The sequence below is a fragment of the Odocoileus virginianus genome, chromosome 4, assembly GCF_023699985.2.
Source record: "Odocoileus virginianus isolate 20LAN1187 ecotype Illinois chromosome 4, Ovbor_1.2, whole genome shotgun sequence".
Lineage (NCBI taxonomy): Eukaryota > Metazoa > Chordata > Mammalia > Artiodactyla > Cervidae > Odocoileus > Odocoileus virginianus.
The window spans coordinates 8,995,980-9,011,680 of record NC_069677.1 but is presented as its reverse complement, the minus strand read 5'-3'; the positions used below and the strand labels follow the sequence as shown (position 1 = coordinate 9,011,680).

General features: G+C 37.2%; 1 protein-coding gene across 2 annotated transcripts in view; it reads right to left on the bottom strand.

Annotated features, from left to right (window-relative positions):
• The window catches only part of SLC15A2 (solute carrier family 15 member 2), a 39,915-nt gene that overhangs the window by 11,503 nt on the left and 12,711 nt on the right, over window positions 1-15,701 (bottom strand). For both annotated transcript variants that reach the window (XM_020916374.2, XM_020916375.2), the window contains exons 6-17: window positions 15,421-15,511; window positions 15,065-15,142; window positions 9,439-9,521; window positions 8,648-8,734; window positions 8,386-8,475; window positions 8,249-8,293; window positions 6,943-6,975; window positions 6,140-6,228; window positions 4,744-4,825; window positions 2,326-2,460; window positions 1,244-1,408; window positions 996-1,042 (exon numbers count right to left, since the gene is read on the bottom strand). In XM_020916374.2, coding sequence (XP_020772033.2) covers window positions 996-1,042; window positions 1,244-1,408; window positions 2,326-2,460; window positions 4,744-4,825; window positions 6,140-6,228; window positions 6,943-6,975; window positions 8,249-8,293; window positions 8,386-8,475; window positions 8,648-8,734; window positions 9,439-9,521; window positions 15,065-15,142; window positions 15,421-15,511 — 1,025 coding nt within the window. The remainder of the gene's footprint in view (window positions 1-995; window positions 1,043-1,243; window positions 1,409-2,325; window positions 2,461-4,743; window positions 4,826-6,139; window positions 6,229-6,942; window positions 6,976-8,248; window positions 8,294-8,385; window positions 8,476-8,647; window positions 8,735-9,438; window positions 9,522-15,064; window positions 15,143-15,420; window positions 15,512-15,701) is intronic.

Genomic DNA, 15,701 nt, shown 5'->3' with positions numbered 1-15,701 from the left:
TCTAAAACCATTGATGCTGATTCCTGGACTTGACTTTAGATCATCCTGCACTAACCTAGAAATTGCTCCCTTTCATCCTTACTGGAGGTTTCCATTGCTCTCTGACCCAGGGAAGACATATTTTGATCTGTTTACTTTTTCTGAAAATCATGCAAAGGCAGATTATTATGACTGTTCCAGCCTTCAGTGAAATTCAAATTTTTCATTAAAAGTTCTCCTCTAAAATGCTATTCTCTATAGCAACCATCTAATCTTGATGGCCATAGGCATGTGCATCTGTCTATTTCCTGTCAGATTCCTGCCCCTGTGAGCAAGTGACCTCTTCAGGGCTTCATCTTTGTAACTGTCCCAGAGTGTCTAACAAGACCTTCAACCTTATCTAGATTCAAAACCAAGTCTTTTGACTCCAAGTATGTTACCTTTACTAAATCATGATGCCTCTATAGGTTCATTTTAAATTTTACTTTAAAAACATAGTAACTATAAAAGATATTCAACTTCCAGTAATGAAGGGAGAAATATTTACTTCTAAATTTCTCTCTGAGGATCACAGACAGGAAGTACTAAATTTTTTTTCTTAAGAGCAAGATAAGTGCATAAAATTCAGTAGAAGTAATCCATGTGACAGAGCACAGAGGGGTGTTCATAGACACAGGGTCATTTTTTATTACCATTGAGAAAGCAAGCCAAAAGACTTGGTTTTGAATCTGTGCCTCTCAGTTCCCCGGGGAAATGCCTTGACACCAATCCTCCTGACATTCTAGGAAAACGCATCCTAGTACAAGACAATCAGAATGTGAAGTTCTGTAGACAGCCACATTGTGATCTTTCAATTGGAAGTGGAAATTCTGGTTTTTTGTCTTCAAGTGGAGTCTCGAATAATGTGGCATATTCTGCAGAATGAAGAATATGGGGTCTCTTCTTAAGCCCCACAGCCCAGAAGAGATCCCAGATTCAAGAGAACAGAGAGGCCTGGGTCTCCTTGACATCCAAACCTCATGGCTATCATCCCATTGGTTGTTTTGTTTTCTTCATCCTTCACCTACAATAGAGGGAAGTAAAAATCAGTTACCAGTGACTAGAAGGAAGTGATAATCATAAAATTTGATCATAAAATCAAATCATAAAATCATATCATAATCAAATCATAAAATTTGATCATCAGATATATCCTTGGTAAGATATTGATGAGCCAGTCATCATACTCTAAGATAATTTGGAAATTAGTCCATTCCTCACTTACCATCACACTAGAAATACTTTCCCCATCTTCTCGAATGATGAGGGTGTACCATATTTTCTCCTCCACAGAATGCTCAGTATAGACAGACACATTGTGATATTTCAATAGGAAGTGGAAATTCTGGCTTTTTGTCTTCAAGTGGAGTTTGGAATAGTGTGGCATATTCTGGAGAATGAAGAGCCTGTTACATTCACCTTCTACCCCACCTTGAACACTTTGTCTCATAGTAAACCAGGGCAGTTGACCTCATCAAATATTTTCAACATTACTCTTTAACTTCGTAATTCCATTTCTGGGAAGATACCATAGGATAAATTATAGGCATGAATAAAGGTTTATGAGTAAGGATGTTCATTACAGGATTACTTATAATAATTAAAATACCGATAAGGAAATATTTTACTAAACTATGATATTTCCACAGAATGGAATATTATGTATCCATTAACACCACATGCTCAAAGTTTATCTAAGGACACAGGAAAATGCTTTTGATGCAGTTTATCTTAAGAAAAATTCAAAGTCAATACAGCATATAATGTTTCAACACTTTTTAAAAATCTGTTTATTCATTTATACAAAACTGCTATCTATAATCTCTGTGTTATGGATTTATAGGTGAATTTTATATCTGTTGACACATTCCCCAATTTTCAATAATAAATTTATATTTTATTAAAGTATTTTTAAATGAATATTTCAGAATATGTATAATATAGTAGTGAAAATATGCAAGTCAAACTCTTCCACAGGGTGTGTGTAGGAAGCAGTTTGAAATGCTAAAACAAGTTACCACCTATTGAGAGCTTACAATGTCTCAGACATTATGCTAAGCACTTTACATATAATATTTATCCTTACAACAGCTTATGACATAAAAATTACTGCCATTTTACAGATGATAAAACTGAGGCTTAGAGATACAAATAACTTGTTCAAGGTCTTATAACTACAGAGTGGCAGAACCAGGAATTGGATTGGGGCACTTTGACTCAACAAATGCATGCTATAAACCACAGTATTATGCTGCTGCCTTGGCACATAATCTGAATGTTTCTAACTCACTCAAGTCCATACGTCACCTGAAAAGATTTGACGGACTCTGCCAACAGAGTGTTATTTTCATCGCCGAGCACTGTTACCTTCACCTCATCATCTGCCAGATTTAAGACTTGTAGGAAAATCTCTTGGGAATCTGGCTGGTGTGGGGCCATTTCCTTAGGACAGAGAACACATGTTAGAATTACCAACAAATCACCCTTGAGATACAATGAGATCATATACTGCAGTACTATCTTGATAGCCAAGTTTATCTAGTCAAGAGGATACAGTTTTCTACCTCTAAAGAGCATTTGGCTTTGAAAATTCTGAAGGCAGTTTGGAGCGGGAATCTCCACCTCACTGTAGTAAGCACTGATCAGAGCAGTTCAGTCGCTTAGTCATATCTGACTCTTTGCAACCCCATGAACTGTAGCACGCCAGTTTCCCTGTCCATCACCACCTCCCGAAGCTTGCTCAAACTCATGTCCATCGAGTCAGTGATGCCATCCAACCTTCTCATCCTCTGTTGTCCCCTTCTCCTGTTTCAGACTTTCCCAGCATCAGGGTCTTTTCCAATGAGTCAGTTCTTTGCAGCAGGTGGCCAAAGTATTGGAGTTTCAGCTTCAGAATCAGTCCTTCCAATGAATATTCAGGATTGATTTCCTTTAGGATTGACTGGTTTGATCTCTTTGCAGTCCAAAGGACTCTCAAGAGTTTTCTCCAACACCACATTTCAAAAGCATCAGTTCTTCGACACTCAGCTTTCTTTCTGGTCCAACTCTCACATATATACATGACTACTGGAAAAACCATAGCTTTGATTAGATATACCTTTGTTGGCAAAGTAATGTCTCTGCTTTTTAATATGCTATCTAGATTTGTCATAGCCTTTCTTCCAAGGAGCAATCATCTTTTAATTTCATCGTTGCAGTCAACACCTGCAGTGATTTTGGAGCCCAAGAAAATAAGATCTCTCACTGTTTCCCCATCTATTTGCCATGAAGTGATGGGACCAGATGCCATGATCTTAGTTTTCTGAATGTTGAGTTTTAAGCCAGCTTTTCCACTCTCCTCTTTCATCAAAAAGCTCTTTAGTTCCTCTTCACTTTCTGCCATAAGGGTGGTGTCATCTGCATATCTGAGGTTATTGATATTTCTCCCAGCAATCTTGATTCCAGCTTGTGCTTCATCCAGCCTGGCATTTCACATGATGTACTCTCCATATAAGTTAAATATGCAGGGTAACAATATATAGCCTTGACGTATTCCTTTCCTGATTTGGAACCAGTCCACTGTTCAATGTCTAGTTCTAACTGTGGCTTCTCTTGATCTGCATATAGATTTATCAGGAGACAGGTAAGGTGGTCTGATATTCCTATCTCTTGAAGAATTTTCCAGTTTGTTGTGATCCACACAGTCAAAGACTTTGGCATAGTAAATAAAGCAGAAATAGATGGTTTTCTAGAACTCTCTTGCTTTTTCAATGATCCAACTGATGTTGGCAATTTGATCTCTGGTTCCACTGCCTTTTCTAAATCCAGCTTGAACATCTGGAAGTTCTCAGTTCATGTACTATTGAAGCCTGGCTTGGAGAATTTTGAGCATTACTTTACTAGCATGTGAGATGAGTATAATTGTGTGGTAGTTTGAGCATTCTTTGGCATTGTCTTTCTTTGGGATTGGAATGAAAACTGACCTTTTCCAGTCCTGTGGCCACTGCTGTGTTTCCCAAATTTGCTGGCATATTGAGTGTAGCACTTTCACAGCATCATCTTTTAGGATTTGAAATAGCTCAACTGGAATTCCATCGCCTCCACTAGCTTCGTTTGTAGTGATGCTTCCTAAGGCCCACTTGACTTCACATTCCAGGATGTCTGGCTCTAGGTGAGTGATCACACCATCGTGGTTATCAGGGTCATGAAGATCCTTTTTTGTATAGCTTCTCTGTGTATTTTTGCCACCTCTTCTTAATATCTTCTGCTTCTATAGTCTTTCCTTTCTCCAGGGGATCTTCCCAACTCAGGAATTGAACCCACGTCTCCTGCATAGCAGGTGGATTCTTTATCAACTGAGCTATCAGGGAATCCCCCATAAGCACTGATGCCAGGTAACAAACTCCATTCTTTTTGACTTGGCTGTGGCCCCATACATCATTCCCCAATAGTGACTACTCAATCTGCTAAAAGGTATTTGAGTGTTTGGTAAGGTATCAAAGAGATGATTATATATCTTGGATACTGGTGTTTGGAAATTCCTACATCATTCAGGTGGGAGGTGGACTTCATTTTACACTGCTGCTCTACTCTTTTATCTACTCATTTGCCACAAATACTTATTATGCACCTTCTGTAAAACAGCTACTATGGTAGGACCCAGTGAATCAAGATTGAACAAGTCAGAAAAATGAACAAAATAGATATGATCCTGCCCTCATGGAGCTTAAGATTTACTGTACTCACATTAATTTTTATCTCTACAGCAGCAGCAACTGCAAAAGCCAGGCATGCTAGGATCATACCGACAGCCATTTTCCTAAGCGATCTGTAGAGGAAACAGAGGCAGTTATACCTAAACTGTAGGTGCTAAAGAATAAAATCTAAACCTTCTAAGCTTACCTAATTTGTTCTCAATTACTTTCAAAGTATTTCTTAGTACTCCCCTTCATATATCCTTTTTACCTTTATTTGAGTCACACTGAACTGTTCTTTGTAACACATCATTTTTTCCATCTTTATTTATGATGGTTTTTCTATCTATTATATCATAATAGCAAAAATAATAGTAACACAGCCAGAATTATTGAACTTTTACCATATACCAGTTACTATATACTATTACCTGCTTTTCCTCTTCTTTATAAGTTTTTCTTGATGCTGGCCACTCTCTTCCATCTCTGCATTTCTGGGCACTTTGTTTCCCTTCTTAGGCTTAACATCTTAACATAACTCATCTTGTGCAATAACCTTGCATATTTTCTAGCTCCCTTACTAAAGAATAAACTCCTTAGGAGCAAGATTTGTGCTTTTACAAAGCACTTGGTGCTCAATGAATGAGTAAATGGCAAAAAGTTATTTGAATATATAAAATGATTATCAAAAGGAAATTGCTATTAAATCAGAAATTATAGATGACTTAACACCCTCTGTCAAACTTTACAAAGAATAACACTTCAATTTAGAAATGGGGAAAACAGTTTCTATCCCCACTCTTATGAGGTCCTTCATTTGTTTCATAGGGACAGTAAGAGATTTAAAGGGATTAGTTAATCATCAAAAACTTTGGACTTCTTTGAAGAGGCAACTTTTAAGTACAAAGCAACAAGTTGGTTTAGGAGACTAATCACATACTTTTGACTTTCCATGAAGTGTACTGCTAACTTTTCAACATCACATATGTAAGTCTGCACTAATGACTTGGACTCTCTAAGTTAAGAATTAATTAGATCTAATTCCCATCCTCTAGTATTAATAGGCATTTAATCTAATATGGATAAACAGTAGCAGAAAGATGATAAACCAAAATAAATTATTACTAAGCAGAAAAGATACTGACTTTTTATCAAACTGGGCAAATTCTGAGTCAGTTTGGAGTAACATAGGTGTAGTGAACACTTGTGTGCATGCATGCTAAGTTGCTTCAGTCATGTCTGACTCTTTGCAACCCCGAGGATTGTAGCCCATTGGGCTCCTATGTCCATGGGATTCTCCAAGCAAGAATACTGGAGTGGGTTGCCATGCCCTCTTTGAGGGCATCTTCCTGACCCAGGGATTGAACCCATGCCCCTTATTTCTCCTACATTGGCAGGCAGATTCTTTACCACTAGTGCCACCTGGGAAGTTCATAGTGAGCACTTACGTGAAGTTAATGCCACACTTAGAGACCAGACGATAAATGACAAGGTCAAACAATGGTATGAAGATAAGAACCAAAAAGGGATTTAGCACCTGTAAAACGATGGTAAAAAGAATTAGTTACATGTGTTCTATCATGAGTGTGAGCATATGCTTTCATTTGCATGTGTGCATACTCTCTCACATCCAAACAAACTTTCATCATACAATGTACGGAATGATTCCACATCTTTCAGTCCCTTTACACCTAAAACTGTATTACCCCTGCATAGCACGTTAGCTTCCAAATATCCCAAGAAACCAGTTTCACTCTGCACCGGTTTTTCTGTCAATTAATTTGTTCTTCCCTCCCATTTGCTCTAATCTTATCCAGTTTCACAACCAAGGGAAAAATGTCACTGTCAGGAGAAAGGAAGGAGAGAAGAAGGAATTGGGGACTGTTAAACAAAACAAAGAGTTAAAAATAACTGGAAGTCACCAATAAATAGGCCTTCTGAATTCATTGCTCACACAACAAAGCATTACACTTCCTTTGACAACATGATACTTGATGAGGAAAAAAAAAATCCAATGCTTACACTTTCCCTGTGAGTTCAAAATTCCCTGGAGTTTTTGCATTAGCTACTTGCTTAAGAGAAGATATGAAACAGAAGTGTGAGGCTTAGAATATTTTCATCGCTATGTTTAGCCCTCCCCAGCATAGAAGGAAAAAAACCTATCAAATTATGGTTGGTAATCCTCCTATTACATGTAAAGTTATAAATAAGGGAAAAAATAAGTACCCAAGAATATAGAGAAGTCTCCTACCTGCATCTGATCAGGTTGAAGCACAAAGAAACCCTGAAACATGATAACAAATCACATTAAGATATTGGCATAAAGACAAAAAAAGCCTAGATCAACAATCTTGATAATTAGCAGGTGAGAAGCATAAGATAATATCCATCAGGTCTTTGGTTCGGGACCACTATTATCCTTGTAAGGGTATGTGGGGGAATAGGCTGGAATGGCTTAGACCATGGCTCCTGAAGGCAGATGGGCCTAAGGGAGAACCTTATTTTCTGTGCACTATGCTTTTTTTAACTTGAGAGAGAATAGAGTTAGTGTGTTTTTATTAATCTCAGTAACTATAGTCATGGCAGTAAAGATGTGAAGGACAAAAAGGTATGATGGTTAGGGTAAAGTCTCCCATCAACACACAGTGTTTTTAAAGTTTGACCCTTCAGAGGGTCAAAAGGAAGACAACCATGGTAAATCCTGGACAGCCAGAGGAAGGGAAAAGATGAAATTATATTAGGCAAGCTCCAAACAGACTGGCTGATAAAACCCTGGCATCATTCCACCCTGCCTTCTCCACAAGTGAGATGTCAGGAGAGCATACAATAATCTAGGCAGCAGGAATAAATAAGAGAAGAGTTTGTTAATGAATGAAAATTTTAAAGAGAAAATTATGTTTAAAATTTTTCCATTATTTCTGTATCCATGAACAAAATATCCCACCTCTGGATCCCTGCTGTGAACCCTGCCTGAGAGGTTGGGCCAATTGTGTTGTGGCAGCAATCTGTTGTGCCCTGGGGTGCCTGGTGGTGGTTTGGTTGCTAAGTCTTGTCCAACTCTTGCGAGTCCATGGACTGTAGCCTGCTGGGCTCCTCTGTCCATGGAATTCTCCAGGAAAGAATACTGGAGTGGGTGGCCATTTCCTTCTGCAGGGGAGCTTCCTGACCCAGGAATCAAACCCAGGTCTCCTGCATTGAAGGCAGATTCTTTACTGACTGAGCTAAGAGGGGAGCTTTGGTGGGGCATAGTTGGAAGGAAACATCCATTCCCCAGGCTTCATTTGCTCCCTATTGACTCCCTATCACTACCTACTCCCTATCACTTCATTTGCTATTGTCTCAGTGCTTCCTGTATACACTGAAACCTTTCCATCCTTACCTTTCTGATTTTCAAGGATAAGATTCTGTCTTTAAGACTCACTTTGCCTACCCAGTAACTTCATGCTAAAGGTATAATCTTATGTCACTTTTTAGGCAAAAAACACAAAGAAATTTTTCCTTAGTATGGATTAAAAAGAAAATGATAGACTTCTCTGGAAAAAATCTCTTCTACTCACCAAATTCCCATTCATCCTGGTGGCTTGCAAGGTCCATCGTGAGCCCTACAGCAAACAGATGCTATTAGAGGAAACCCTTTTCCTTTGAGAGAGAAGGGGCTAGAAGAAGAGGTAGTTTTCAAAAGAACTATTCTTACCTGCTGATCCAAAAGTGCCCAGAACATGGGCAATGGAATATAAAGGAACAGTACCCTGGTCAGTGCCTTCACATCCATAATGAGCTGCTTCTGCAAAGAGGAGGAAGAAGGAATAGGCTGAATTGGCAGTTAAGGATTTCTTGCTTGGAGCAGAAATGGCCCAGAACAGTAAGAGAGGAGGTCAAATACAGCAGGAGGGAATCAGTTTGGTTATTAGGAAAAACTCTATGGAGGCATCAGATGTTTCTGCAGTTCAACTTACTGGGTATTTCTCAGCTGCCCAGTCCAGCCAGTGCTCTCGCTTAGGACTGTCCCCAGAATGGTTCTTGAAACGGCTGGAAATGGCAAACTAGGGCAGAGCATAGATATCAGAAGAGAGAAAAAAAACAAACAAAAAACCCATCCCCTGCCTTCTCCATTTCACTGTAACTTCCCTTAGACACACATACTCTTGAGCGACTTAATCTTACCTTTTAATTTCATCACACATTGAATTTCAGAATATTTGAAATATAATTTCAACATATATGACTACATTTCAGAAAACTTTTGCCAGTTTTTAAAAAATGATTATATTATTTTTAGCTTAAAAGTTAAATAGAGGCATTGAGTGATGTTTGATCAATCCCAATTTACAGAAGTCACAGAAGCAGTGCAGAGGTCACTGAGAAAAGTGTATACCCATATTTGAAGGCCTATAGGCTCAGAACAGCATTTCTGGACTCTGGGAGAAGGCGAGGGTGGGATGTTTCAAAAGAACAGCATTGAAACATGTATATTATCTAGGGTGAAACACATAACCAGCTCAGGTTGGGTACATGAGACAAGTGCTCGGGCCTGGTGCACTGGGAAGACCCAGAGGGATCGGGTGGAGAGGGAGGTGGGAGGGGGGACTGGGATGGGGAATACATGTAAATCCATGGCTAGTTCATTTCAATGTATAACAAAAACTACTGTAATGATGTAAAGTAATTAGCAAAAAAAAAAAAAAAAAAGTAATTGATAATAAAAAAAAAAAAAAGAAAAAGGCAGGCAAACAATTCATGAACTTACCCAGATACATTTGACCACTTGATTCAGTATGTTTCCTTCAGGAGGTGGTTTTCTGTATAGTTTACTTCCCATTGCAAACACAACTGCAGTAGATAAACAAAGTTCTTAGCTTCTCATTTAGCACATTTAGTTGTCAACACAAAGGACACTCTGCTGAAATGTAGGAATGATTGACACATTTCATAAAGGGTGGAAACTGACTGATGCTCCCTGACTTTGGAGTCATAAAAACTATGGGAGCAAGAGAAAAATTAAATGGTCAATGTGTAGACTTTCCTGTAATCACAGAAATGAAAGTCACCTCTGAATTCTCTGTCTTCTATCTCATCTCTACATCTATATATTATCAACTTTCACTGATCCTCTATCTTCAGTATATCTCCTGCCTGTACCCTCTTTGCATCACCAGGGCTATGACTTGTATAGGACCTCACAACTTCTACCCTGTATTTTCAAAATGATCACCAAGAAGTTTCTTAATCTCTGTTCATTTCTCCTTATCTGCTGCCAAATTAAAATCTTGTTTCCAAGACCTACCTATAAGCCCTATCTCCTGAAATGGAGTTTCCCAAATTCATTATTATCCTGATGGTTATTATTATCATTAATGATCTCTTGAAGGTTTATTTTTATATGTAAAGTGTTAAGCATTTTACATAATAGTACTGATTTAACCTGAAAAGGATTTTACACATAAAAAAAAATCAAGGATTAAGGAGTTAAGCAAGTTGTACAAGATTGCAGAGATTGAAATTGCCAGAAACTACACTCTTTTTCATTATTTATTTTTGATATCACTAAACTTTGTTTCATATAATCTTTTAAATGATATGAAAATAAATTGTATTAAAATATAAGAAGAACAAGTAAATAATAGATGTATAACTTAATGAATTTTTACAAGTGAATATACCCATGTAACTAAGACCAGACAAAGAAACATATTCTAGATCCCAGTGTTCCTTTCCAGCACTGACACCCCCACCCTCAACCCACCTCTGCTAAGTTATGCCTCTTTCAATTCCTTTTTACAGCTTGGTAGTAAGATCAGAAACTACCTTCTTGAACTGAGGTCTGTCTACTCAAAAACTTATATTCTTAACCACCATAAAATAACCTCATTCATTGATTCTTGCATCACACACTTTGCCTGACACTGCTGAGAATAAAGATAAAAAAGACATGACCCCTATCTGCAACAGAGTTCCCCACAACCAACTGCTTCCCACTTTTCCTTTCATTACTCTGTATTGACACTGTATCTTCTAACCATAATTCATTATTCCTAAAACAATTCTTCTCTGTTTTATTTCTGTTCTTGAACTCATTCTCTCTCAATGCATATCTTTATCTTTTAACTACATCTCTGCAGTTATCTGTAGGTGAATTTAATTTTCTTATTTTCACTTCATTTTCCACATACCAGCTATGAGATATTACTTTTACAATTATAAAATAGTAAGTTTTTTTTTTTCAAGTGTATTAAATTTAACTAAAATTTATGGGAAACCTCCATTTTGGTACCATATCCAATATACTTTCCTCTTCAATGGATTTTCCAGCTCCAGCAAGATATCCCTCTAGGAGCTCCTCTACCAAAAATGCCTTCTTCAGTGACCAGTAGTAATCTCCAATATCCTTATATCCAGAATGCCTGAATCACCTTACTTTTCTCTAGCTTAACTTTCTACTTTCTCCATTCTTCTCTGTCAGGTTCACTCCACCACTTTTTCTTGATTATCCTCTGAGTTTCTCCCAAACTTCTCCAAATAGCATGCTTCACTACTTATTATGGCCTTCTTATTGTTGATTAAAAAAAAAAAAGTTCAGATAAAGAACGCTAATCCTGAGAGACAAGTGGGCAGATAAAAAAGGTATCTGGACAAGCAGAAAATTTGGGATGGGAAATAGACAGCTTTTGAAACTAATAATGATCCAGAAAGGGGCTGAAATTCTTAGGAATTCTGGTCTAAAATGTGACAATGGAGTGATAAAAAGAAGGTCAGGTGACCAACTTGACAAGGTCACACTTAAATTTGAAGGCCACTAAACTGAAGAAGATGGGTAGGGACCTTGAGTTTTTCTAACATCTACTTCCACTAGTAGACATTGTTGCCTCTTACTTCACAAAGAAAATAGAAGGCTTCAAATGAAAACTCCCTCAACTCCTGCCACCAAATCTATTAATATTTGTATCCATACCCATCCCCTCTTCTCTCCAGTTACATGAAGGTAATGTTCCTCCTCTTGTGTAAATACAATTCTACCGTGTTTGCTTTCATATTGGTTATACTGTCTTACCTTACATCTTCAACATCTTTCTTTACTGGAGTGTTCCTAATAATAATAAAGCATGCTTAATATCCTCTCCTGACTCCATGTCACCTTTTAGCTATAAAATTCTTACTGTTTTCTCTTTCATTCATCTTATTCGACTCCATGTCACCTTTTAGCTATAAAATTCTTACTGTTTTCTCTTTCATTCATCTTATTCACTTCCCAGTCTGCTCTAATTATTCTTGAAACTCCACCAGTCTACCATAACTGATATCATCAAATCAATGACTTTTGTGTCACCATATTTAATGGACATTTTTCACCCTTATCTTGCTTTCCCAGTCAGTAATATTTGTTACTCCGAATGATCCCCTTCCTGAAATCCTCTTGGTTATCAAGTAGAACTACTATCACTTTGGGCTTTCATTTTTAGTCTCATCTGTAGGCTTTCCCCTTGTTACCTGTCTTTTTTTGTTTGTTTAACTGCAAAATCCTTTACCTAATTCAGATACAAAATTTGAGTCAACATATTTTCATCTTAAAGGAAATACAATAACTTATAAGTAAATGCTGGCTTGTATAAAAGTATGCTTAACACTGATTTTTAATATTAATAATATAAATGCATCAAGACTTGACAATCTATATATTGGAGAAAATAATGACTATTACGTTTTCATTACAATAAGACTCATTCCATACAAATTTGAAACATTATTCTAAAGGTTTATGCCATGGAGATTGTCCCCTAAAGATATGATTGTGGCATTATTGAAATCACCCTGGTTCTCAAAATGCCACATTCTGTTTTCTACCTCTCCATTTGCAGTTTTTTTCCCTACCTGGAGAGCCCTTCCCCAACTTTTCCTTAGTGAATCTTTATTTGAATGGCTTCAGTGCAACTTAATTATTGCCTTTGCTGTACATCCTTGTAGATATCTTTATTTTTGCACTTATCACAGTTAAGAGAGCTTAATCTTCCACCAGGACAACAAAATTCCTTATAAATACTTACCATAACTTGTTTATTTCTGATGCCTGGCGCTTAGCTCATTTGTTTGTCTTTTAAATATTGGTATTCCTCAAGGTCCTATCCTTGTTCTCCTTTATCATACTCTTAGTCATTCCATCTATTTTCATGACTTAACTGCTATCCATATACTAATAGCTCTGGCTCTATATCTATAACGCAGACATTTATTCTGGACTTTAAACTTGTATTTCCAAATAAATACAGATTTAAAAGTTTGGTACTCACAATTAAATGTTCCAAAAACATCTAAATGTTACATGTACAAAACTAAATTCATTAGTATTGCCCCAAGTCTAGTCTCCCTTAGACCATACTCCTACTATCCACCCATTTGCTCAAGTCAGAATGCTGCATTCAATACTGGCTTATCTACTCTCTTACTTTCACACATCTAATCATATCAAGTTTGTCAGTTCTGTCAGGGCTGAAGAAGGTAGGCACTCATCTTGAGCACGAAATTTAAGGAAGTACCAAAAATTCAGTAATCAAGACAGAGTATCCTTTGTCTCACCCTTAATCCATTCTTTTTCCACATTACAGTCAGAAATACCACTGAAAAATAAACATCTAACAATCATTCCTTTATTTAAAACCCTTTTGAAGCTCCCTACTATTCTTCTGATAAAGTTCTAATTTCTTAATAAATTAAAAGTCTTTCATTATCTGGTTTCTGTCAGTTTCTCCTCTTTATCCTCTGTTCCTTCAAGGCCTTCAAATATGTCATACTATTTCTCAACCCTTTGTCTTATAGATACCATGTCCTATTTCTGTTTCACTTTCAATCTCTTCTTTGATTAACTGCTGTTAATGCTTTAGGTCTTACCTTCCCTATCATTTCTTTAGGCAAAGCTTTTCTGAGACTCAAAATCTTAGGTATCCCTTTGTGTTCTTAAAGCTTCCTCTGTATTTCTCTAGTTGTGACAGTGATGATACTATATTAAAAGATCCTATTTACTTGTCTGTCTCCCTCTTCCTGCTGGACCAAATAAATCCTTTGAAAGCATGAATTCTGTAGCTACCTAATTCACCAACATGGTCCCAGTACCTAGCACAGAATCTGACACATTAAATGTCCATTAAATAGATGTTTGTTGAATGAATTAATGAGTGAAAAACTCAAATAAATTAAATTATAGTGAAAAATCAGAGAATTGATTTATTAGTACCCAGAAAACTGAAGTAACTAGTGATGATAGCTAACACTTGTTTAACATTTAACATTCAGTTAACATTTCATATTTGTAAACATTTCAAAAGCATCTCTTTTGATCTTCATAATTACTCTGAAATGTAAATAATATTGTGCGATGATCCAGAGAAAAAGACATAGTACTAATCAGGAAATTAGGAATATATTTGGCTTTGAAGAGAGAAGGAAGCAGAATGTATTATCACTGGGCCCTAGACTAACACATAAATTTCCTTGGAATTGGAATTGCAACTTGCCTGAGTAATATTATTAGCCCCCCAACTCTGTTTGAAAATAATCAGATAGAACAGTGAGCCTCTGGGCTCTTTATTCTTAATTGGGCTCTTTATGTGTTTGGACTGGATATCCTCCAGGGGGGTGTCACCCAAAGGCTCAGTGTGAGAACAGGTTTCCAGGTCAATGATTACAAACAATCATGTCCAAGTTTCCCTTTAGACTGTGTACACTAAGGAACACATATATTCCTCTTCCTCTTCCATTGCTGGTTTCTCAGTGGTAAAGAGAATGCCATTTGATCTAAGTTGCATCAGTTTTCCCCTGCTTATCCAACTCCTCTTATTCTCTTTGCTCAGGAGCAAACTTCTTGTAAGCATTGCAGAGCAGGGCAGAAACAGCTGACCCTAGAAGCTTTAAAAGGCCCCAAGAATTTTTAAGTCTTCCAGTTACCAGATAATTATCAGATGAAATAAGCTGGTTCAAGAGAAAGGATTATTTTCTTTGCTTCACTATATATTGCAATGTAGATCAGTACATCTCAACTGTGACTACAGTTACAATCAACTAGATACTTAAAAAATTTTAGATGCCAAGGCTGTATCCCACAGAGATCCTGATTTAATTGGTCCTACATGGCATCCAAGGATCAGTCTTTTTAAAACTCTCAGGAAACTTATTAGTTACATAACCATGGGCACTATTTTTTTTTTTAGGCTTCTAACTTTATTCAGTTAATTTATCTACAATGTCTAGGGAAAACTCCTACAATAACATTTACCTAATAGGTTTGTGTGAGGACTGAATAAAATAGTTTGTGTACAGTGCTTACTCATGCTTTCCACGTGGAAGGCATCAGTGGTTATTAGTTTTCTTTGCCCCACTGCACTTACCAAGAGCTATCAGCATAAGCAATCCTGGAACTCCAAAAGCCAATGCATAGCAGTCCTTCCCAAAACACTGCACATCTCCTACAGGAAAAAAACAAACCAAATTAATCCTGAATCTTAAGTTTTTGATGTTCTGTTCTATAAGCTCAGGTTTTTGAGGTCACAGACATAACCATCCTGTTTCCTCTCAACACCTAATCCATAATCCTTCTTTTGGGCCAGACAAATCAAGATTAAAAGAAATTTGCTCAGATTTTCAAACTCATATAAAAGGAGAAGATGGACAGTAATAAACCTTGAACGGATTTTTGGCTGGGCAGAGTAAAGCTTATACAGAGGCCCTCAGAAAAGATCCCAACCTCTCAGCATGGGTGTGACAAATGTAGAAATCAAGCTCCCTGCATTGATGGAGAGGTAGAAGACTGAGAAGAATCTAGTCCGTTCCTCTGTCTGAAAAAAAAAAAAAAAAGTCAAAACAGGACAAATCATCAGTTCAATGTGCCTCCTTGGTCCACCCCGCCACCTCTTCAGACTAATTAAGAAGTACATACACAGATTCAAATACTGCCTCCATAGTATGTGAATGTCATATTAGATATTTTAACACATATCTTGTTGACCTCAAATAAACATTTCTCTT